At 41.7% G+C, this 24,594-nt stretch overlaps 1 protein-coding gene across 1 annotated transcript in view; it reads left to right on the top strand.

Annotated features, from left to right (window-relative positions):
• RYR3 (ryanodine receptor 3) overlaps positions 1-24,594 on the top strand; it is a 397,078-nt gene that overhangs the window by 191,739 nt on the left and 180,745 nt on the right. Inside the window, exons 53-56 of the mRNA XM_044436195.1 lie at positions 2,210-2,288; positions 6,605-6,694; positions 15,861-16,007; positions 21,739-21,801. Coding sequence (XP_044292130.1) covers positions 2,210-2,288; positions 6,605-6,694; positions 15,861-16,007; positions 21,739-21,801 — 379 coding nt within the window. The remainder of the gene's footprint in view (positions 1-2,209; positions 2,289-6,604; positions 6,695-15,860; positions 16,008-21,738; positions 21,802-24,594) is intronic.

Raw genomic sequence — 24,594 nt, 5'->3', positions numbered from 1 at the left:
TTAGATAGGGTCATAGCTAGGCCAGCAGCTGGTAGAAAGCTCTCCATGCCACTGAGGTAATCTGAAACTCAAGTGAGAAAGATAGTTCAGGAAGGATGCCCAAGCTACCAACCTACTCCTTTAAGAGGGGTGGAACTCAAACCAGAACAGGCTGTACCTCCCACATCCAGTCAGAAGAACCACCCACTAACAGCATTTAATATGTGTTTGGACTGAGCTTCAATTTGTTATCCTTCATCCAATCTATTGTCATAGCCAAACACCATATTCATAGCTTGACCTGCTCGAGGTGAAAAGGAGAAATACAGTTGTATGCCATCAACATAAGGGTGACAATGTGCTCCTAAACTCCAGATGTGACCCCATTCAGCCGTTTCATGTAGATGTTGAATTGCCATAGGGAGGAAACTGATCTCTGGAGAACCCCAAGCTAGAAAATCCACAGGGCTGGGCAGTATTCTCCAAGCACCACCTTCTGGAGTAAGCCATTCAAGTAGGAGCCAGAACCACTTTAGTGCAGCAGGCAGTGTTCCCAACTCAGATGGCCACCCTACAGGATACCATGGTCTATGCTGAAAGCCACCAATAAATGCAGGAGTATTAACAGGGTCACACACCCCCATCTCTCACCTGGCATAGGTATCATACAAAGTGACCAAATCTATTTCTGTTTCAAAATCCAGCCTGAACTCCAACTGAAATGGATAGAGATAATCAGTCTCATCCAAGACTTCCTGGAGCTGGTTGGCCTCCACCCATTCATTAGGATCTTGACCAGGAAAGGAACATTCATCACTAGCCTCAAGTGATGAATTAAGCTGTTCTGGGTCCAGAATTGATGTCTTTAGGAATAGCATCACTGCTGCTTCTTTCAAGCAGTTTGGGACTACTCCTTTTTCAAGGAGGCATTAATCACCTCCCTGGCACAGCTGGCTGTTCCCATCTTGCTGTTTTTTATAAGCCAAGACAGGCAAGGATCCAGTATGGATGTGGTTCCACAAATCTGTCCAAGCACCTTGTCAGCATTCACAGACTATCAGCTCAAATTCTCCAAAATAATTTGACAAGGCTGTCCTCTGGGTTCCTCACCTAATTCAAAGCAGAGACACCTGCCAACAAAAGTGCGTATAGTCAAGGCTATGGTTTTCCGAGTTGCAATGTATGACTGTGAAAGCTGGACCATAAGGAAGGCTGAACGCCGAAGAATTGAGGCCTTTGAATTGTGGTGCTGGAGGAGACTCCTGCGAGTCCCTTGGACCTCAAGGCAATCAAACCGGTCAGTCCTAGAGGAGATCAACCCTGACTGCTCTTTAGAAGGCCAGATACTGAAGATGAAACTCAAATACTTTGGCCACCTAATGAGAAGGAAGGACTCCCTGGAGAAGAGCCTAATGCTGGGAACAATAGATGGCAAAAGAAGGGGACGGCAGAGAATGAGGTGGCTAGATGTAGTCACTGAAGCAATTGGTGTGAGCTGAGCTTAAGTGGACTCCGGGGGATGTTGGAGGACAGGAAGGCCTGGAGGAATGTTGTCCATGGGGTCGCAATGGGTTGGACATGACTTTGCGACTAACAACAACAACATTGGAGTCTAAGTCCTAGTAGGTGTAAGAGATCCCCCCCCCCCCCCGGAATTGCTTAGCAAATATATTGCAGTGGGTTTCAAACAGGTCTAGAAAGTCCTTGGGGCTAGTATGTAATAGGCCTGAGAAGACTCTACAAACCTCCACTGGGTGGCAAAAAGATGAGTGATTTATAACTAATCTGCAATTTTTATTCCAGTTGCTAGGAGGTTTATTTTCTTTTAAAAAGTGTGTAATATTATACAAAATAAAAGTATTTTGTAAACTCTGATTCTCATTGTAAATGTCATTCTGTTGTGTTGAGTTAAATGCTCCAACTGATGGGTGATTACTTTTAGAGGTAATGATTGTCAAATTGTTGGAACAGTGCTGCTGTCTGAAATTGCGTGTCCACTATAACAAGAAGGTATAATAATTCCTCAGTTCCCTTCAATCCATTACTACAAGTCACCAACAGCATCGTTGTATGAGTGACTGGTTTTTCCATGTCAACAGAATTGTAATGATAAAACATAAGCTACAAGAGTGTGCTTTGGGCCTCCCAGCATTCTGTCTCTCTCTCTCTCTGAATATGCTGAATTAGAAAAAAAATGTGTATAACTTATATTGTTCTTTTGTGTTTTCAGTTTTACACTACCTGAAAAGTTGGAGTATATTGTCAACAAGTATGCTGAACATACACATGACAAATGGGCCTGTGACAAGGTATGGATTATTATAAATATGTTAGAAAAGTGCAGCTACAGAACAATGAATATTGACTGTTAGAAATCTGTTCAATTTATCTCTATGACAAATTTGCCTTTCAGAGCCTCAGACTGTTTGATCAAAGCAACATACTTTGGGAATGTCTCTTGATTTTTATTAAAAAAATTCTCATGAGATGGTGAATATTCTATCAGTTTCTAAACCAAGTAAAAATATTCTTATTGCATAGAGCAAGTACATTTTATTTATAGCTGTTATAATGGTTTGAATATTTTAAGCAGTATGCAAGTAACATAAGTATGTCTGAGAGAAGTTTGATCCTTGTTTCTTGTTCTTTTTATATTTCTCTTTTAGAATAGTTAGTTACACAAGGAGGCTTTTGGCTTCCTTGGCATATTGTTGTGAAGAGATAAACCATATTAATACATCATACGTTTTTAAATTTGTGGGTTTTGCCCAGATAGCCAGAATTCCTTTTATACTGTCTCAGCCTGCAACAGTCCTTGTTGTTACCAATACATTTATCATTGGCTAGCAGAAAGGTCTATAGGATTGACTTACTCCTTCAGGAAAAATAAATAAGCATAGGTGGAAGGATAAGCTGCATGATGGTAGCCAGTTTTTTTTATTGTATATATAGTTTCTGATATCATGTAGGTTAACCCTCTTTGAGTACAACCTTATATGCAAAGGCTCTCTGCCTCCATTCCAGTGAATGCATATAGGTCAGTGGAGAAGTCTGCAGTGCTGTTCCCCATGCTACCAAAGGAGCATCTGTGTTCTGGTGATGTTTTTGTCCTTTTGAATTTTTAACTATGTTGCTTTTACAGCATTTTTAACATAGCTGTATGCTTCTTTGGAGGGTTGGTTTGTTCTATACATTTCCACATTAATAAAAAATGTATATTATTTTTCATGTTAGAGAATTCAGGGTTAATTCTTATATAAATTATAACATTACACATTTGCCACAAGACAATATTGTGAATATGACACTTCAAATGTGCTTCTGCCTAACAAAGCCTGACATTTAGCAAACTAGTTCTTTGTGGTCTCTGTGCATCACACATATGGGTTCTGCTGTGCAGGGGCTGTTGTTAGGAAGATTTCCAAATTAGACTTGTTCTGGGGGGAACCTCTCCCCTCCCTGCCATTGGTGTATTTAGGAGAGGTTCCCACCCTTTTCCCCAGTTCTCTTCCAGCTGCCATTGTGGGTACCTCTGTACTTTCCTTCTTACAGTATTCTTAGTGCTTTCTCTGTTTTTTACTTGTGTATCTCTTGTTCACTAGCTTTTGCTATCTTCTCAAATTTCTCTTTCAACCCTTCTTTGCTCCTAGTTCCTTCACCCCTCCCCATCTTTTTAACCATTGTATGTCTACATATCCCTCTTGCACTTGCCCATTTTCTTTCTAATTTTTCTTCTCCCCCAATGGCGCTCAAGGCACATTTTCAGAAGTGCATCCTAACTCTCTGTGCCGCTTCTGCTTGGGAGAGAAACACCATGTGGAAGCCTCCCCACACTGCCAGACTTTCCCTAAACAAGCCTGGAAAAACCAAGTGGGGTTACTTCAAGCCATCAGTGTGGCCATGGTGGTGTCTACCTCCCGGGCTGTTCCACCTTCGCACCTGCCACTGGTAGCTGTACCATCTGTTCCATCCATGCCTGGGCACACTAATGAGGCCCACCAAGCACAGAAATTGACCAAAAAGGCAAGAAAGATGGTGGACATGGGGAATGCTAAACACAAGAAACAGCCTAGGCACTATACCCCACTGGTACTGACTATGCCTGACTGCAGCAGTGTCAGCTCCATCCTGTTTTGTCTTGACGATGCACCTGACTGAGAAACTGTCATTCTTTGAGGGGGAGATCAGGGACTTGCCACCCTGCATTCCAGCTCACTCATCATTGGTGGTCTTACTATCAAAGAGCCTCTTCTTCCTGCACTGAAACCAGCCAGTTGTGATGCCATCACTGGTCCCAGCCTCCAGTCCGTCACCATATTGGGCTGGTGGCTATTCACCTGCACTGCAGATTCCACAGTGCACTATGTGGAATCAAAGGTGAAGTGGGCCTGTGCTTCAGTGGCTTTGGGACTGTGGATTTCTAATTATGAGGCCACCATGGGACACTCTCAGCTTTGCCCCTGAGAGAAGTTGGGTGCCTTTACTCAGCATCTCCCAGAGGAATACCAGGACCTGGCCAGAGTTTTCCAGACAGAGGCCTTCCATCTCTCCAGGCAGCAGATAAACACTGCCTACCACCATATTGACTGTGACTCCAAGGTTGGCTCAGTGGCAATCTGACACCATGCCTGGTTTTGAGTAGTGCGCCTCTTCCAGGAGGCTCACTCCAGAAAAGCTGCTTGATGAGGAGGGCCTCTTTAACACCCATGCGGACAAGAGGCTGGATCTTGTACATAAGACCCAGACAACAGTGAAAAGGATAGGCTTTGCACACCCCAAGAGGCAGAGGGTGCATAAATAGACCGGGCCCCTTTCCCTTACCAGCCATGGAGACAGTCAGTATTCTTGAGCTACATGCCAACAGCAGTCCACTCAGCCATGCCAGAGGGATGCCTCCTTTTGGTTCTAGCAGCTGCAGAAGAGGCTGGACTCCAACAAGAGATGGCATTGACTTCTGCAGCAGATCAGTCCCCTTTCTTCACAAATCTGATTTTAAGGCCACCTGACCACCAGACTTCGCACCTGGGGAACATTGGATAGGTGGGTTCTCTTCATTGTGGAAGAATTTGACATTCTTCCACCTCTCGGTTCTGTGAGCTTAAAACCTCTCTCTCCTATGCTAGCAGAAGTAGCCACACTGCTGTTGAAGGGAGCAATCCAACCCATTCCTCCATCTGAAGTCTGTTATGGTTTCTGTTTATGGTTTCTCAATCTGGGTTACTTGTGACCTTCTAGAGATGCTTAGACTTTGTATTAACAGCTCAAATTCTGTCCTCTCTCCTTCTCAGTCAAGGGCAAGACTCAGTGTGTTGATGACAAGAGCCTACTTTCCAGCCAGCAGGGCGGCAATGTTGATTGACCTCTCCTTTCAGTTCCAGGTTGCTCTCATGCCCATGCCAAGACCCAAGACAACTTCTGGGCTCCCTCTGCTGCCCAAGGAATAGCACAGCAGCCCTGGTAGTTGCAGGATTACTGCCCCAAGCTACTGTAGCTGCAAAGGCTCTCATGAGCACCACCTGGGAACCCTGGGGGAAGAGCTATATAAAAACTGTCTCTTCCCCCAAGAAGCTGCCTTGGTAATGAAGGTCCTCTGAGTTGCTGAAGTGCTCCTGGACCCTGCCTAGCTTCTTGGCTATCCATCAATACTGTCAAACTCACATCACCTGTCCCTACTGTCTTCCACACAATGAGGGAGGAAGATCTGAAGTGGAGAGCTTGCTTTGTATATGTATGCTGCCCTCATGTTTTAGAGTCCTTCATGACCAGGATTCTTAATTACACTGTATGACTGCACGTGTTGAGTAAGCTCCACATTTCAAAACTTCTGCTCAATGTGTAGATGGGAACATGAAAGGAAGAGGCATGGCCAACAAGTGTGCCCCTCCTTCCTCCCATACATATTATGAACACCGGCATAGGGCTATAGGGTTGAAGTTGACTTGATCTCCCCAACTTTAGGAAGCACTGTTGAGGTTATGGGACTCAATTTAGCCTATGCAGCTGCATACACAAGTACTTCCAATTGGCATGAGACTATCATCCAACTCAGGAAAGATTTTTTTGTCACTTTCATATGTGCTGTGGTCCTGTTTCTTCATTTTATCTAGATAGCCAGGGGGGTGTGGTGGTTAAAGTTGAACTGGGGCCTTGGGACATCTGGGTTCTGGCCCTCAATTGGCCATGAAGCTTACTGAGCGACTTTGTGCCAGTCACTTACTCTTAGCCTAACTTATCTCACAGTGGTATTGTGAGGGTAAAATGGAGTAGAGGTGGACTGTTTAAGCTGCCTTGGGTTCTTTGCAAGAGGAAGAAAGTTGGAATATAAATGCATTGTCACCATCATCTTCCATTTCTTTCTCCTGAAACAAGCTACCTGCTTGATTTACCTGTAGTTGTAGTATTTAGACCAACACATGATGCAGAGGGCCTCTAGTTAATTCTTGACAACTTTTAATCTGGCAATGTCCTATCTGTTTCTGAACATGGCGCTTTAATTCTTGTTTCTTGTAATTTTATAAACTGACTCACGTAGACCATTTGCTTTTCAAACATCCATCATAGCAATCCCAAGCAATTAGTTCCATAGGCTAATTATGCATTGTGTGAATTATGTGTCTGCTTTCAGAGTAATGGTGGATGGAGGTATGCTGCTTCACTTGATGACAATATGAAGACACATCCTTTAATAAGACCTTTTAAAACATTGCCAGAAAAGGTAATGAAATTAAATATTCTCTTCAATGAAATAACAAGTTGTGTGTGAAGTTGTTGTCAATACATTAATATTGATGTTGGAGCCTGGAATTAAAAAGTGAGAAGAAGTAATATAAATTCTACTTAGTTTTGCTAGCAAAAATGAGCACAGAGTCTCCAGTTAGCCTCTTTTATTTTTGGTGCAGGGGTGGGGTAGAATCTCATGTTGGTTGGTCCAACAGACATCCCAGAAAATATCTAAATGTATTTACTTAGTGATCCATTACACAGGGGTATTTATAGTGTGCATACTCATGCTTCTGAGCTGAACTGTGACCTTAATTAACATCTTTAAGGCATATCCGTGCTGTTTTCTTACTGCAAGAATGACACATTCTCAGAAAGATGAAAAGAAGTTAAAGATAACTGATCTCTGATAGCTGATACAATAATATTCTAGTTACTTTACAATCATCTCTGTGTAGCATTGTCATCCTTGAGAAAAAATATATACATATCATTGTACAGACATGATTTTGGGGGCAGAGAACATATAACACTGTTATGCTTGAGTGAGAGATGCCTTTGATTTTTGTGGTCTGGTACCCTTAGACTTGTTTAATTAAATATGATTTCATAATGGTGCTTCAGGTTATCAAGAACCTGGTTTCTGCAAGCTCTTCCAGCTGATACTTGATATCTAGACCCTACCCCATTTATTTCCTGTCAGCTAGAAAACAAAAATCATTATTGTAGAATTATTTTGCAACTTTAATGAAGACACTGAATTTGGAGATGATTAAATTGAAGATGACTTGGTGGCATGCAACAACAGCAACATGTTACTGTGGGCTTTTAATAGGCTATTCTCATTCATTACCCTTATCAACAGCAATTCATTGATAGAATATAATATAATTCATTCATTTGAAGATGACAGAAAATATAGGCAATGCCACTGCTAAATTGTTTGCGCTAGTGTTTTTTCTCTTGTCTTCCTGTGTTTTTAAAGGCCTGATTATTTTATTTATTTATTTAAAAAAATTGTGTGCCATCCATTACTGTCATCTCTGGACAGCTTATATTATTTCAGAATAAAATTAATTAACTATTCCACACTGCGCATCATTTAAAATATAAATAAGTCATATCACAATTAAAATTATGTGTTAAAGTATTGGCCGAATAAAAAGGTCTTGACCTGGTGCCAAAAAACATATAATGACGGTGCCAGGCGGACCTCTCTAGGGAGCGCATTCCATAGTTGACTCCTTTTTAACTTTAGATGGAATTATAGTAACTTCCTGTCCAGTGCAAGCATAGGATGTCTAAAAATATTCACAAATTGCTGGCTTTGTGCACCTTTTCCAGTTCAGTTTCAGCCAATTTCCATGTAAACTGCTGCATTTTAGTCTAAGGTGAAGAGTTGTCCAAATTAGGAAATTTGAGGCAATTTGCGCAAAATCATGCTCAGCTGCTACTTGATTCACATAGTATCTGCACAGAGCAACAATCTGCTGGGATGGGCTGTAGAATGATATTTGGAAAATCTGGGGATTTTGAACATTTCTCATTCACCTTCCCTATTTTGCATTGCTTTCCTGCATTTTAAAGCAGATCTTCTCTTGACCATTCTCCTTTAAATAGTTGTTTCAGTCAAAAAAAGGTCTCTCTCTTTGGTGTGTTTTAAAATGGTTTATTGAAAATGACTGGAAGACTTTGCAATAAAGAGGAAGCATGCACTGTGTCCAGTATAGTTCTCTAAATTAAAAGCATTTGTCTAGCATTCATGTCTGTACTCTTGTGAGAAACCTTGTATCTGCTAAAAGCCTCAATAGATAAACAGGTACCTATTTACCATGTGAACTGCTCATCATGCATGTCACATACCTTAAATAAGGATTAACTAGGACAGCTGAGTTATTTTCACCTTCCTCCTCCTGTCCCCCACTCCAGTCAACAGCAGTTTGCCTTTCTCAGAAGCAGAAAGGCATCTATAAAATCCATATTATAGCTACATAGAATTGGATTTCTGCTTGGAACTAGGAGTACACAACTGCCCAGGCAGCTCAGCAACCCTGAGTGATATCCATTGTGCCTGGAAGTCCTGAGATTTAAGGGGCGTGTTTTTAAGTGTTGCCTTGCTTATTGTTAATCTGCATCCATTGTCCAGTCTGGTCTTCTTCCCCTCCTTACAATGGCTTTCCAACTACAAGTCTGTATTATGTTGGAACTGACCAACTAGGTTAGCTTTGTAATACAAAAGGTAAGTGTTGAAGAAAGCAGTAGCAAAAATAAAAAAATAAAAAAGTTAGAATGCTTGCCTTTGGCTTAATGATATGAAGTTGATTCCAAATTAAATGATTCTCTTCATTCTCAAGCTAAGAAGAGCTAATCTCACCTTCAGGGTGGATCATTTCTATATACGGTTCAATCACTTGGAATGTCTGACACTTCTTAGTTGATCCGCCCTCTTAATCTGTTGCTGTATCAATTGATTAATGATATCAGGTCTGCTTCCTTTGATATTGATGTACTCACTCAACTTTCCCACTGAATTTGATACTGCCTGATTCTCAGTGATTGACTAGTTTATCTCTGGATATACTGATCTTGACATTTCAACTAGATTCTGCCCCCCCCCCACCTTTTTCTGAATCATAATCCAGTTCAACAATCTCTGAAGCCAGTATTATAGAACATGTGGCCCAATCAATATTATCTCAGTATATTTCCGGTCAAAGAATTCATATCTGTGTCACATGTGGTTTTATTTCTTCCTGGGTAACTTGGAATCTAAACTAAGGTCTCTTGACTGGACCTTGGGGTTAATTCAAATAGCTTTGGTTTTCCTAGTGAATCTGGTTGATTCCTCTTCACTACTACTCCTTTAGGGAATCAGGCCTTTAATTAGGCATTTTCTGTTCCCTGTCCCTGGGCTGTTTAATTATTTATTTCCTCTTAGCAGCCAAAGCAATTAGTTGTTCATTAAAAAAATCTTTATGCTAAGTTGCAATTGCAATATAATGTGTAAAATAATTGCAAAGATAAATTAAGATCCTATGTTTCCTGTGTTCTCTCATTCATAAGAAATAAAATGCTGTAATGTTTTCCTTAGAACTTATAGATGTTTGGAGAGTAGTAGATGGTGGGTAGGGCAACATGGAGGCTTAGGTTAATCGGAGATTTGTAGCCTATTGCTTTATCTGTTTATTTCTAGATCCATCCAAGATCTGCTCATGCATATCTGATCCCCCACAGGTCAACCTCAGACCCAGTATGGTGGGACCAGTGCTGGGATTTGGGACATAAAGTGCATGTGTGTATTTAAATCATTTTGACAGCCTGGCACTGATAGAAGAAACTGGCCTGTGGCCACTGTCTCCACCACCCCAATGCCCTGAGATGGACTCTGATTTCTGCATGACATCTTAGTGCTGGGAGACATTAAAGGGAATAAGTTCGTGGTAGGAGTCAAACTGCTTAGTGCTTCTCCAGTTAGTGCCAATCCTTGAACCCCGTGCCAGGATGGGATCACCAACCACTAAAGTCCTGTTAGAGGAAATCTGCTGAGAAGTGCCCTTCAGGTCACCCTTCCCAAGGCCCTCTCAAATCTGATGCCTGCTGTGAAATATTTTTTCTGGGTACTCTGTATGAATTGTTCCTCACCAGAACAGAACCATGATTTATGGCAATATTATGGACACATCAGTCTTTTAGGGCTCAAAACAAAATGCCACAATATTGTAAAATACATAACAAGTTCTTTGTCGTGGCATCTGTGCATCACACATATGGATTTTGTGCCTGCGCAGTGCCTTTGACCAGAAGATTGATAGCTAACGGTTTGGCAGAAAAACTCCGCTCCCCTCCCCGCTAACAGTATATATGGAGCGGAGTGTCCGCCATTTTCCACTCTTTGCGACCGCCATTCGTTGTTCCTCGTGCCGCTTCGCTCTCGCTTAGATCATTACTCGTTCCCTTTCGCTTTGTTGAGTTCTCTTTCTCTCTTCCAAGTTAGTATTCCCTCGTTCATATTACTCTTTAGTGTTCCAGTTAGTCTCTTTATTTCCTCTTCTTCTTGTTCCTATAATATATATATATATTATCTGCTCCCTCTATACTATCTTCTTTTTTCTACTTCTGTGATGGCGCAACGAGCGGCATTCCACAAGTGTGGAGAGTGCGGCTGTAAGATGCCTGCTGCGGACCCGCACGACCTGTGCTGCCTCTGTTTAGGGGAAAGCCACAGGACAGACAAATGCGGCCACTGCCTGGCCTTCTCTAAGCAGGTGAGGAAGAATAGGGAGAACCGCCTGCGTAAACTCCTGTGGGACCAGGCTCTCCTACCATCGAACCGACTGGTGGCTAAGCCTGCTACAACTTCGGCTGCACCTGACCGCCGTCTGACTTCAACTGATCTGCTGCAACGTCCAGCCTCTTCCTCTACTGCTCCGCCCTCACACCCTTCAGACGAAGGTGCTCCCATCATGGGCGATCAGCCTGTTTCCCCACCAAAGAAACAGCGGGAAAAGAGGAAACACAACGGCCCTGAAAAGCCGTCTGTGCATAAGAAGGCCAAAAGAGATAAGGCCGAAAAGCCAGTTAAGAAACCAAAGAAACCCGAGCACTCTAAACATCGACACTCAGGTTTGGCGACTTCCTCGGTCCCAACTGCGGTCGACCATTCAGGCGGCTATGAGGGTTACTCCTCCTGGCTCTCTGTGCCATATGGGATCTGAACTTCACCAGGATCCACCTCATGGTTCGATCTCCAACGGCAAAATACAAGATTCTCCGCCAAGGGCTAGGTCTCTGACACTTGTCCCTCCTGTTCGGCTCAATACCGAGACTGGAATGTCTCCCCCAAGAAGTCGTAGAAGTCGATCTTCCGATGTCCAATCCGATGACTGGTACCACTCCCGGTATTCTTCTGCTCCAAGATGGGGTGACTACCAATCCGTCGGCTACTACCCTGCTGCTAGAGATAGATTTTCTCCACCAGCTGCTCGGGATCGTGTCCATTCTACAGCCCCGAGAGACACCCCGTGGGCACCGTCTAGGGGGAGCGGTAGATCAGTGTCGCCAGGAGATTTCTCCTCCAGCCTCCCAGCTCCATATTGGGTGGACTCGGATGAGTCCGAGGTCGATTTGACTTCACCCGATGCTGCAGTCACTTCACAAGGCCCCACATCACCAGAAGAGCCGCACATCTCTTTTGCAGATCTGATGTCCAGGCTGGTTAGGTCACTGGAAATTGAGGCCCACCAACAGCCCAGTCCCTGCACTGATCGCTTCTATGATGTGGTATGGGGCGAACAATCGACCTCCATTGCTTTGCTGCTCATCACAACTCTGCGCCAAGCGATGACTCAGCCATGGGACATCCCGGCTCACCCCCAACCGACTTCAAGGAGAGATGAAACCATGTACTGGGTTTGGGAGGGGGACATTCCGTTCCTCCTTTGTCACCCTAAACCGAACTCAGTCGTGGTGGAGTCTTCTCAGGGCCGGGATGCACGGGGTCACACCGTGCCCCATGACAAGGAGGGGAGGAAGATCGACTCCCTTGTGTGCCGAGTCTATGCGGCCTCTGGACTTGGCTTGCAACTATCAAACTATGAGGCGAAATTGTCGCGTTATCAATATTTTATAATGCAGTGCCTGGAGAATATCATTGCCATTCTCCCAGACAACCAGGGCGACCTGGTGTGGGTTTTTGTAAAGGAGGCCATGCAGGTCACGATGCAATAGCTATCCACAGCCAGACATCATGTGGACACGGATTCGAGGGCTCTTGTCAGTGCCATCTCCCTCCAGAGGCATGCTTGGTTGCGTAATTGCAGCTTCCCGGAGGAGATGAAGAGGAGGATCGAGGAGATGCCCTTTGATGGGTCCAGTCTCTTCAGCGCAAAGACCGACCACAAGTTGAAGAAAATTCACAAGTCGAGGATGACGGCCTGGCGTATGGAGTTGCAACCTCAGCCTCGACGTAAATGGTCGTGGACCCGTCCACAATATCGTCAACAATATCCGCCCCAACAACAGCCACAGCACTGCCAACAATGCCATAGACAGCAACCGGTGTTGTTAAACGAAGTTCATCAGCTCCTTTCTAAAGGAGCCATTCGTCGCTTATCTCTAACAGAAGGACTCCACGGATTCTATTCTAGATACTTTACGGTCCCGAAACGGGATGGAGGTCTCCGGCCAATATTGGACCTAAGAGCTATTAACAAATTTATAACACCAAAGAAATTTCGGATGACCACACTTCAAAATATTTTGCCTTTGCTGAGGAGAGAGGACTGGTTCGCCTCATTGGACTTGAGGGATGCCTATTTTCATATTCCCATAACCTTCATCTGATGGTCAGACCACTTATGCCTACTTGGAGTCTTTCAGTGGTACTACAAGCGCTAACAAGACCTCCTTTCGAACCCTTGGCAACAATCGATTTACGCCTTGTTTCTTGGAAAACTGCATTCCTTGTAGCAGTTACGTCAGCCTGGAGAGCTAGTGAGTTCTGTGCCCTCAGGGCAGACCCTCCGTATTTGAACTTCCATGGGGAGAAAGTAGTTCTGCGAATGGATCCGTCCTTTCTTCCAAAAGTGGCTACCTCCTTTCACATGGACCAAGAGATTGTCTTACCTGCCTTTTCTCCATTTCCTTCGAATCTGATTGAGAGATCCTTACACACTCTCTCTTTTTTTTTAATAAAGATTTTTATTAATATTTTAAACTAAAAACTAAAAAACATCAATCATCAAATACATTGGACGTACTGGGTCAGCCCCCTATAACATATCTTTTTAACATTCTATAATCATATTCAAATCAATTTATAAAAAATTCCAAGTGGATAGTCCACACCATTATTCTCTCCCATCAGTTGGCTAAGATAGACTTACCCACAATTCCAAGGGGTCATTCTACTAGAGCTGTAGCTGCTTCTTCAACCTTTGCGTCAAGAGTTCCTACTGATGCTGTCTGTAGAGCTGCCACCTGGGCCACTCCATGTACATTGGCTAGGTGTTATCGACTGGATGTCCATGCTAGACAGGACTGTTCGTTTGGCAGAGCCGTTCTTTCAACTATTCTTTGTTGATGACATCTCCCTCCTCCAGTCAGGGTAAGCTTGCTAATCTACCCATATGTGTGATGCACAGAGGCCACAACGAAGAAAAGCAGGTTGCTTACCTGTAACTGATGTTCTTCGAGTGGTCATCTGTGCAGTCACACAACCCACCCACCGGCCCCGCTCGGTGTCACTGGGTGGTGTTGTTTTGGTACCATGATATTCTTGTCCTCAGTACCTACACAATATTTTTCTTTCCTGCCGTCGATATCGACAAAAAAAATTTTTACTTAGTTACAATTTATTCTTTAGAGAGCAAACGTCTGGTCTGTCAAAAACTGGAAAATGGCGGACACTCCGCTCCATATATACTGTTAGGAGGGAGGGGAGCGGAGTTTTCCCGCCAAACCGTTAGCTATCAATCTTCCGGCCAAAGGCACTGCGCAGACGCAATACCCATATGTGTGACTGCACAGATGGCCACTCGAAGAACATCAGTTACAGGTAAGCAACCTGCTTTTTTCAAATTGTGGTGAAATATATATTTAACTCTAATTTTTATAATTCCAAATTGAGTTCTAATGGCATATTTACAATAACAAAATAGTGTTCACTTCACATTATTTGGTGGGGGCTCCTGGAAAAGGGGGATGTAGGTGGCACAGTGGTTTAAACTGCTGTGGTGCTGGGCTGGTTGATCGAAAGGTCACCGGTTCGAATCTGCAGAATGGGGCGAGTTCCCGTTGCTTGGTTTCAGCTCCTGCCAACCTTGCAGTTTGAAAGTATGCAAATGCAGATAGATAAAGAGGTACCACTTCTGTGGGAAGGTAACAGTGTTCTGTGCACTTCGGTGTTTAGTCATGCTGGCCACATGACCACAGAAACTGTCTGCGGACAAACGCTGGCTCCCTCAGCTAGGAAACAGAGATGAGCACTGCCCCCGAGAGTCAGACATGACTGGACTTTAATGTCAAGGGGAAACCTTTACCTTTTTACCTGGAAAAGGACTGCTAAAGACAACCTTAGGGTTCAGGCAGATATATTTGGGAGGAGACAAAATTTCAGGTTAACTGGTTCCAAGTCATTTAGAGCTTTGAATATTTATACCAACACTTTGAATTGAGCCTGGACAGGGACTGGCAGCCACTGCAGATGGGAAAATATAAACAGATATGATCACATTAGCCAGTGCCCACTGCCATCTTGCTGTCCTTTTTGGACTGGCTGAAGTTTTGGACTATTTTCAAATACGTATAATGCACTGTAATAATTCAGATGAGAGATTAGCAGAGTATGGATAGCTAGACTAGCTCTGTTCAGATGAGGACACCACTGATATATCAACCCAAGCTGATAAAAGGTGCTTTGAACCACCATGTCCACCTATGTCTCTTGTGACTGCAGGATTCAGAAACATCCTGAAACCACAAGTATTGTCATTTAAGAGGAGTGTAACTACCTGCAGAATAAGTTGAATATCATTCAGGCAGGAAAGCCACACACTTAACAGAACGTCCATCTTGCCTGAACAGAGTCTAAGTTTATTAGAATTCATCCAGTCTATTACCATGCCTAGGCATGGATTCAGAACAACCAAAGCCTCAGTAGGATCTGATAAAAAGAGCATTAGAGCTAGGATGACACATCATCCCACAGCTGCCGAAACCCAGAGCAATAATCCACCCACACCACCTTCTAGAATCAACCATCCATGTAGCTGAATAGCCACTGCAATGCAATGGCTCCAGCTTCCAACTGAGATAACCTATCCAGAAGTGCACCATGGTTAACAGAATCAAAAGCTGATGAGAGATGCAAGAGAACCAAGACAGTTGAACTCACCTCTCCTTCTCCTAGTAAAGGTCATCTGACTGGGTGACAAAGGCAGTTTCCATTCTAAAACCAAACCTGAAGCCTAATTGAAATGTAACCAGAAAACCCATCTTGTTCAAGAGTACCTATTTAGTCATCATGTACAGGAAGGGGGCGTTGGCTACTGATCTGCACTTATTAACAAATACTTCAGAATATTTGGCATTATGGACAATTTTTTCTCTTTAGAATATTTCTAGGTGAAACATTACAAATTTCATGTGATTTTTTTTTTAAGGAAAAGGAAATCTATCGATGGCCTGCCAGAGAATCTCTTAAAACCATGTTAGTGATGGGATGGAGTCTAGAGAGGACCAAAGAAGGAGAATCAGTTGTACAACAACGTGAAAATGAAAAGCTTCGCAGCATTTCACAGTCAAGCCAAGTAAGGCAGAACTCGGTTTAAAAAGACATCTCCTTCTTTAATAGTAATCTTAATATTGTATTCTGCTTTATTTGTAGGGCCATTCTTGAAACTTGGGGTGGGGTGAAGGCAGAATTCTGGCACTGTGAGCCAGTCTTATGATTTTTATAAAATATATCTTCATCATAGTTCATAACATCCAAAGAAATCCAAGGCAGTGGGGTTGGAGTGAGCTTGAAGGAGGTGGTGAGTTGAAGTTTTCATGTTGTTGTTGTTAGTCGCGAAGTCCTGTCTGACCCATCACTACCCCATGGACAACATTCCTCCAGACCTTCCTGTCCTTGACTATATGCATTTTTGCTGGCAGGGTGATGTCTCTGCTTTTTAGTGTGCTGTCTAGATTTGCCATAGCTGCCCTCCCCAGGAGCAAGCGTCTTTTAATTTCTTGGCTGCAGTCCCCATCTGCGGTGATCTTGGAGCCCAGGAAAATAAAATTTGTCACTATCTCCATTTCTTCCCCATCTATTTGCCAGGAAGTGAGAGGACTGGATGCCATGATCTTAGTTTTCTTAATGTTGAGTTTCAAGCCAAGTTTTGCGCTCTCCTCCTTCACCCACATCAAGAGGCTCTTTAGTTCCTCTTCACTTTCTGCCATTTGAGTGGTATCATCTGCATATCTGAGATTGTTGATATTTGTCCCAGCAATCTTAATTCCAACTGGTGATTCATCTAGCCCTGCCTTTCTCATGATGTGCTCTGAGTATAAGTTAAATAGGCAGGGCGACAGTATACAGCCTTGCCGAACTTTCTCAGTTTTGAACCAATCAGTGTTTCTGTGTCCAGTTCTCACTGTTATTTCTTGACCCGCTTATAGGTTTCTCAAGAGACAAATCAGATGGTCTGGTACTCCCATCTCTTTAAGAACTTGCCACAGTTTGTTGTGATCCACACAATCAAAGGCTTTGGCATAGTCAATGAAACAGAAGTAGATGTTTTTCTGGAACTCCCTAGCTAGAACAGTCCTAGACTCACTAAATTTGCAGTAACCTTTTAATGTTATGTATAGTCATGTGGGGAGTGTTTTACAGTATTTTACAGTGCAATAACAATCATTAACAGAAAGTTATTTCTAAGGATGTCATTAGTGGGCCTATGTAGTGCTGCACTGTGAGCAGTGACCCCTGTACAGTAGGAAGCAGAATATATCAATGACTGAAAGTTTTGTTTCATTCTTACAACCTAGTAACTTACCTGCCTTCAGCAGAGGGCGTATGCTGTGTCAGGGCAATGTGCAGGAGATGCTTTTACTCTCTGACCAAATGCTAGTATACTTTTTCATTGATGAATTTGTCTCAGAATATTTTGAGAAAGCAATTTGAGGAGAGCTACAACTAGCAATGGGCACATTAGTCTATTTCCATGTCATGTCAGTTTTGCATGTACTCAGCCACTACAGTTTGCAATTGTTTAAATATATAGAGAAATTCACACTCAATCTTTGAACCTATTTGAACCTAATATATTATTTTTATGATGCAACTTCTGCTATTGTTTTCATTTTTGTACATAGCTTTTCCCTAATATATGTATCTTTGGATGCAACTTTTGAGTTGCAATCTGCAAGACAAAATTTGGAGAAGTATGCAATCCAGGCAATAGCCTAATATGCATATTAGACTGCTAAGTACAAATTAATTCAGTTGACTTAAACATGTTGATCAAATTGAACATAGACATTAGCTATATGTGACCTCCTTCCCAATAATGCATAGAGAAGTCATATGGGTCAGCACACCACCACCACCACCTGCTGCTTCTCAAGTCCCCTAATAAAGTTATTTATTATTTATTTGTATACCACCCCATAGGCCAGGAGCTCTTAGGCAGTTTACAATAAAATACAATAAAACCAACGATATATCAATACTAGAAAATAATATTGCAGTTAACAACAATTTAAAACAGTACAAAAACTGGCAGTTAATGGTAGAGAAAAGATAAAACCACTGTTAAAATCCATGTTAGCCACCACAGCACCTGGAAAATTAAAAAACAAAACCCTCTTCTTTTCCTGGTGCCAAAAAGAAAGCAGCAGCAGCAGCACCAGGCAAACCTCCCTGGGAAGCATTCCATACGTGGTGTGCAACTAAAGATAAAGCCCTCCTCCTAACCATCACCCCCCCTCACTTTGGGTGGTGGCTCTCAGAGACCTCCATGAAAGATCTTAAAATAAGTGTCTGTTGAATATTCACAAAGCGTTTTTTGAGAGCTCCTATATGCAAAAAGGCACATTGAGTGTCAGAATTGTCCACAAAAGTGGGATTCAGTCCTGGCATGCACAATAACCAATCAAACACTCCAGGGGTGTGAGATGCAAAAAGCTTTACTCTGCAGAAAAAGGTCTCTGTGCACAAAGTAGGCAAAGTGGAGCCCCAAGGAAAAACAACTTCCCTTTTTATCACATTTTACAGGAATGTAATCAGATGCTGACATAGTCTTGTCTTTCAGGGTCACAGAACTGCCTCCTTCCTAAATCCATGCATGGGCACATCCGGGGGAAACTTGGGTCTGTCCTTCAGTTGGGGAAGTGGGGGAGGTTGCATGTGGTTGAGGGAGTGGGGAAGGGCTATACTACCCTAAGTTAATGTCTCATCAGCTTCACATCCCACTTGTGGCTGCTGTCTTCATCTGTTTTGCCTTTTAATGAGAATTTTCCTGCTCTGGTGTTCCTACTCTGAAAGTTTGCTCTCCTCCCCTTTACTGCCTTTTTTATGGACATAGTCACTGTATCAGCGGGACCCAACCCCACCATGTTACACATGGATAACTCACATTAGGATACATAGAGTCCAGTCATGATCCCATGGACATATACTTCCCTTTTCAATGTTCAAAGTATGGCATGTTAGTGATGAACACTTGAGTTCATCAAGCTCCCACCACCACACACAAACACACACACTTCACAAGAGTGTCAGCAGTTGTTTGGGCCTACCAAGCTTCCTTTCTTCCACCATGCAGGCAGTTAGCTTGTCAAAGTCTGAAGAAACTTGGATCCGCTAAATGCATTCCCCATTCTCAGTGCTTCAACTGGCTTGTCAGTTGCCACAAGAAGTGAAAATAACAATTCTTTCTTCAGTGAGTTCCCCCCAACAATTGCAGAGAATAGTATCTGAGATTGCTGAGAGTTTATATTTCAGGCCAACACTTTCTAGAGTCCTGTCATCCATTGCTTGCCTAGCTATTCAGATCCAATATGAATGCCATCTAGCCCTTCCCCCAGGAAGGACTCATCTTGAATTATTAATAGGGATGAACAAGATGTCTTCTGTAGGCACATGATAGTTTTTTATTGCCACTTTCCAGAGCTCCAGGCTGGTCTTGCAGCTGTTGTAATGACAAGCCTGACTGAACTGAGCCCCAGCACTGGCTGTGTGGTAACTGGGCCTCCAGGTTCATTTAAATACAGATAAGAGTACAGAATTAAAGGGTTCAGACAAACACATCCATTCTCAAACTTTCTTTCAATTTCAAATTAGTAAAAATAGTGATATCTTCCCCTTTCCTCCTGCCTCACTTTTTAACAGCTTTCTTCCCCATCTTCTATTTACCTTAGTGATTGTTGGTTTGACTTTCCCATTGTCGACATTCCACTTGCCTAGTTTGCTTATCCTTTGTTGCAGTGCACGAATTCAAGGGCAGTTATGGACTTCCAAACAAAGTGTATAAAAAAAAATCTGTGGTTCTGGGGCTGGACCCAGGATGGGGTAGAACACAAGGATTGATATTTTGAATGTGTAGAGAGAAAGGATACCTCAAAGAGGTTTGTGCCTTCCTGACTGAGTTAAAACTAGGCCAGGGCGGCTTATTTTATATTGTATAGTTGGATTTTATTTTAATGTATATATTTTAATTTTTACTTATGATGACCTAACTTATTGTTGTAAGCCGCCCCGAGGCTTCGGCGAATGGGGCAGCATAAAAATGTTTTAATAAATAAATAATAATAATAAAAAAATAAAGCTAGATGATTGAGCATTACAAAAAACATGCTACCAGGAGACAGGGAGAGGCATACAGAACAAAAGTCCTCATGAGGGGTGTCCATATTGTACTTGAAACCAGCTGATCTATCTTGGGCTGGGTATATTTCAGGAATCACTTGTGTCTCCTACAAAGGTTATGGACTGGTGAGTTTTGAAGTACCTTCATGGATTGACTGGCTGGGATAATGACTTGCTAGTTAGGCATTTCCAAATATCCAGAATTGCAAGCAGGCAATCATTTTTTAAATTTAATCAGTAGAAAGTGCCCTTTAACGACTAAGTACTACTTCCACTACTACCATGGAGTAGTCTTATTGTCTTATAAGTTGTCTTATTCCTGGCAGCCTTCAAGGCTCATCCTCTTAGTGCCTTTCTCAGACCAAAACTGATTCTCTCATCAAGATTCTTTATTACTAATGTTAATAAAATATAAACTCAGGGTGCATGTGCATGGAATGGTGCTATGGCCAAGCTACTCTGTAACATACTGCAATATTTCATACTCAAGATGGAGGATGCTGTGGAGTGGCTTTCTGTGCAGCATGGATGGACTCAATTACAAATGAAAATGGGAAGATACCAACATGTAGAAACACTTGAAAATGCCTGTAAAGCATGTAATTACAGGAGATAAAGAACTAGATGTGGCCCTTGTAGAGACTATTAATTCAGCCAGCCAGAATTAGAGCTTCATATTTATTGGTCTTGGCTTCCTATTCTCCCACCAAAATAAGGACTCCAGCATTCTCATCCTTGTAAATCCTGCTGTGTCAAAGCAAGATTCTTGTTGTGTACAAAATCTCAGAGTTGATTTATGAGAAAAGACAGGTACAGCACAGTTTATCTCCCTAAAAGCAGCTGGCAAGCTTGACTACATGTTATGGTTTTACCGTTGACAGTACAACTGTCTAAGAGAACCACAGGCAGGAAAGTGAGTGAAATCTTAATAGAGTAGTTGCAGATTTTCTCAGTTAAGCTGAAGAAACAGAACATTGATGTAATTCTGTCAGCCAATGAATACCATTTTGAATCTCTGCTGTTGCTAGGGTAACTTTAAAGTATTTTTTCCCTGAAAACTGTAACAACAATTCTTGCTCCTCTATCCATTCAGTGTTCTACTGCATTCAATCATGGGACTGATGCTGAAATCTAAACATTAAGAAAAATATTGAATCCAATGTGGAATTAGTTCTTTACAAGTCCAATTTTCAAAGGAAAAGAACAATGGTTTGAGAATCTGGATAGATGAGCATATGTTGGAGGAAAATGTGCCTTTTAAAGCACATTTAGCTTTTTAATAATTACTTGGTTTCAGAACTGCTTACTTAGAAAACGTTAACTATCATTGCCTTTGAAGAAGCTCCAACAGTATAGTCTTACGATCTTGCATTTTACTGAAGCACCTACAGTAACACTGAAGGTACAATACCATCGTTTGTGCAGTTGTTCACACTCTGGATCCTGACCCCAGTATTTCATTTAATTAGCATTATTAAATGTGTGTCAGCTCCTTCCATTGTCTAAAATTATAAAGATAGGAGTAGGAGAATCTTGATTAATATGTAATTTCTAATGTGTTTATAATGGAATACAATTTAAGTTTCAGCCTTTTGCATGCCAAAAGTATCTTTAATCAAAATAGAACATTGTATGTATCATCTAAATGTGTAAAACAGCCAATAATTCTTCTCTTTCCTTCCGAATAGGGAAATGGATATAACCCAGCACCTCTAGATCTTTCCAATGTTGTACTCTCCAGGGACCTCCAGGTTTGTATGAAAACATTCAAAGAAATGTGACAATCAGCAATCACTCAATTTTAAGTAAAATCAGTCATAGCAAACAAAAGAGTGACCTCCTATTATGGGCATGGTGTGTGAGAACTATAAGTTACAGCCTTTCCTGTATTGCCAATGTAATATGGGAAGCCATGGGTCAACCCATGCTGGAAGCAACCCATTCTGTGGTTTCTCTCCATATTATTACTCCAGGATCTACGACTATGCAGTATAGTGATCATTCACCATATGAACTCCCCTCATGTGTCCCCTGCCTTCTCATGCTGCCATGGTTTCTTCATCACTGGAATAACTTCAGTGTTCCAGTGTGGTGTAGTGGTTAAGAATATAGATCTGGGACTGAGGCAATCTGGACTCTAGTTCCTGCTCAGCCAAAGAACTAACTGGGTGACTTTGGGCCAGTCACAGACTCTGAGCCCAGCCTACCACACAGGGTTGTTATTGTGGGGATAAGATAGGGAGCAGGAGGAAGAGAGTGATGTAGGCCGCTTTGAGTTCTTTAAAAAAGGAAAAGCAGGATATAAGAAGGAGAGAAGGATATGAGGATATGAAGGTTATGAGAAGGAGCCTTTGTATTTACATTTATTCTAAATAACAAAATGTTCTGGTTTATTTTGCATATGGATACATCTTTTGTTGAAGATTTAGCAAGTATTTTTCAGAATCATCACGTTTTGGACATGTGCAATGTGTAGTTCAAATAACACCAGTATAAAACATCTTTATTAAAGGAGTGTGGGAGTTGGTTAAGTTGTGACAAGTTTTTGCCATTATAAGCTTCAGAATTCCATTGCTTATAAATATAAGCAGGTTGAGCAGGTTGAGCTAATAACCTGAAATCTGGCATCCAAAATCACCCTGAGGTCTACAATTGTGCAAAATGTTAAACTGATCTCATACAAATTGCCACAGATAGAGCATGTTAAAATGTACTGCAAATTGACATATTCATCTTTTTTACTTCAAGTTATAGCTTGGCATATCATATGCTTGAAATAAACTCTGAGGGAAACTACTAATGTACTTCCTTTAGGATTGATGGGAGATGTGCCTTTTTGTTTTGCTTTGTAAAATACTGAGCAGTGAATTACAATCAAGATGCATAACACTGTTTTAACCTGCTGAAATGATGCAAACTTGTATCTTAAAATGTAGTCTTGAACATTTCTTTATAAAATTACTCTGGAAATTAAAGAGCTTTTACCTGGTGCCAAACACTGGCACTAACTCTATCTGTGTTAAGGGGTGTTCTAAAGTCAGGGTACCACAAGAGAGGGAGCTTTCTCTACTTACTATTCCTTAATTATATTTTAATATATTTATTATTACATCCTGATTTGAGCCTGTTAGCCATTTAGGGCTTTAAAGGTCAGCTTATGTTTGTTTGTTTGTTTATTTTGTATAAAAGCCACCATATCCATTATGCTCTCTGGGTGACTATTACAATAAAAATGTTAACATTAATAAAATAATAAAGTCAAAAGTTATAATAAACACAATAAGATACAATATATGCAACCAACAAAATGAAAATTAATAAAATTAATAAATACAATGAAAATTTAAAATCAAGTACTTTCAATAAATAGTTTAAGGAGTGCCATGGATACAGTGATAGAGAAAGTTTTTGTCAGACACCTAAAACTCCATAGAGTAGGTGCTTGATGAATCTCTGATGGCAAGGTATTCTGCAAGGTATTCTCCATAAGTATTTCTATGGAGTGCCACCACAGAAAAGGCCCTCCTCTTTGCAACCTCTCCCTTAGCCTCCCTGGGGAGAGGACCTCCATTGATGATCCTAAACAATGAGCAGGAATATATGGAGTAAGCTCCCTAAGATCATGTGAGCCCAAGCTGTTTAGTGCTTTATATGTCATAATCAAAACCTTGATTCATCCCAGACAGGAACAGGCAGCCAGTGCAATTGATGGAGAACTGGTATAATGTGTTCATAAGAATTGGTCCTCGTCAGCAACCACCTTCCCCTGCTTTGGATCCTTTGAAGGATCTGGACTGTCTTGAAGGGAAGCCTCATATGTCATGAAGTTTTCTCCTTTCCTTCTTTGGATGTGGTCTGTCTTTAACTCTCCTGATTCTCCTTCACTTTTTCTCAGTATGTACCACTGCCAGCAGAAATTAATTCTAATCTCATTAATTAACCTCCCATGGTATTGTGCTCAAGCCATAAGGCTCCTTCATTGGACCATGTGGTCCTGAGAATGAGATGCTGCTGATCAAACAGCCTATGACTCTGAGTTGACAATAAATAATATAAAACTTTATTTGTACAATAAGCATATTGGTTTCAAGATATTCAGTAACTTATTTCCTTGGTAAATAAAATCTGTATAGTAATAACTTCTAACTGAGGTATCTCACTCTTTCCCTTTACAATTGTCACACACAGATCCTCATTTCTCTCCTACTCTCAGGTTTCTGTCAGCTTTTCTCTCTTTCACACCCTTATAATACTTGACAATATTAGATTCTGACTCTCCCTAGTTACTAAGATGTCCTCCAAGTATTCTATTTCCCACTTTAGAATCTTAAATGCTTTTCACAACACTATGTAGTATTCTAATGAGAAGGTTCCCTCACCAGTCATATGATCATATCATATCACAATATTCAATAATAATATTGAATTATTATGTAATTCAAATATTAGTTTGTGTTAACCAGCCAATCTTTTGGCAAAAGCCTTCTAGAAACAATCTTGCTAGAAGCAATTTAATTTGTTATTGTTACATGCCATGAAATCAT

This window comes from Varanus komodoensis, unplaced genomic scaffold (genome assembly GCF_004798865.1).
Source record: "Varanus komodoensis strain SLA01 unplaced genomic scaffold, ASM479886v1 scaffold3, whole genome shotgun sequence".
NCBI lineage: Eukaryota > Metazoa > Chordata > Lepidosauria > Squamata > Varanidae > Varanus > Varanus komodoensis.
Note: the sequence above shows the minus strand (reverse complement) of the source record. Positions and strands in the feature narration are given on the sequence as shown.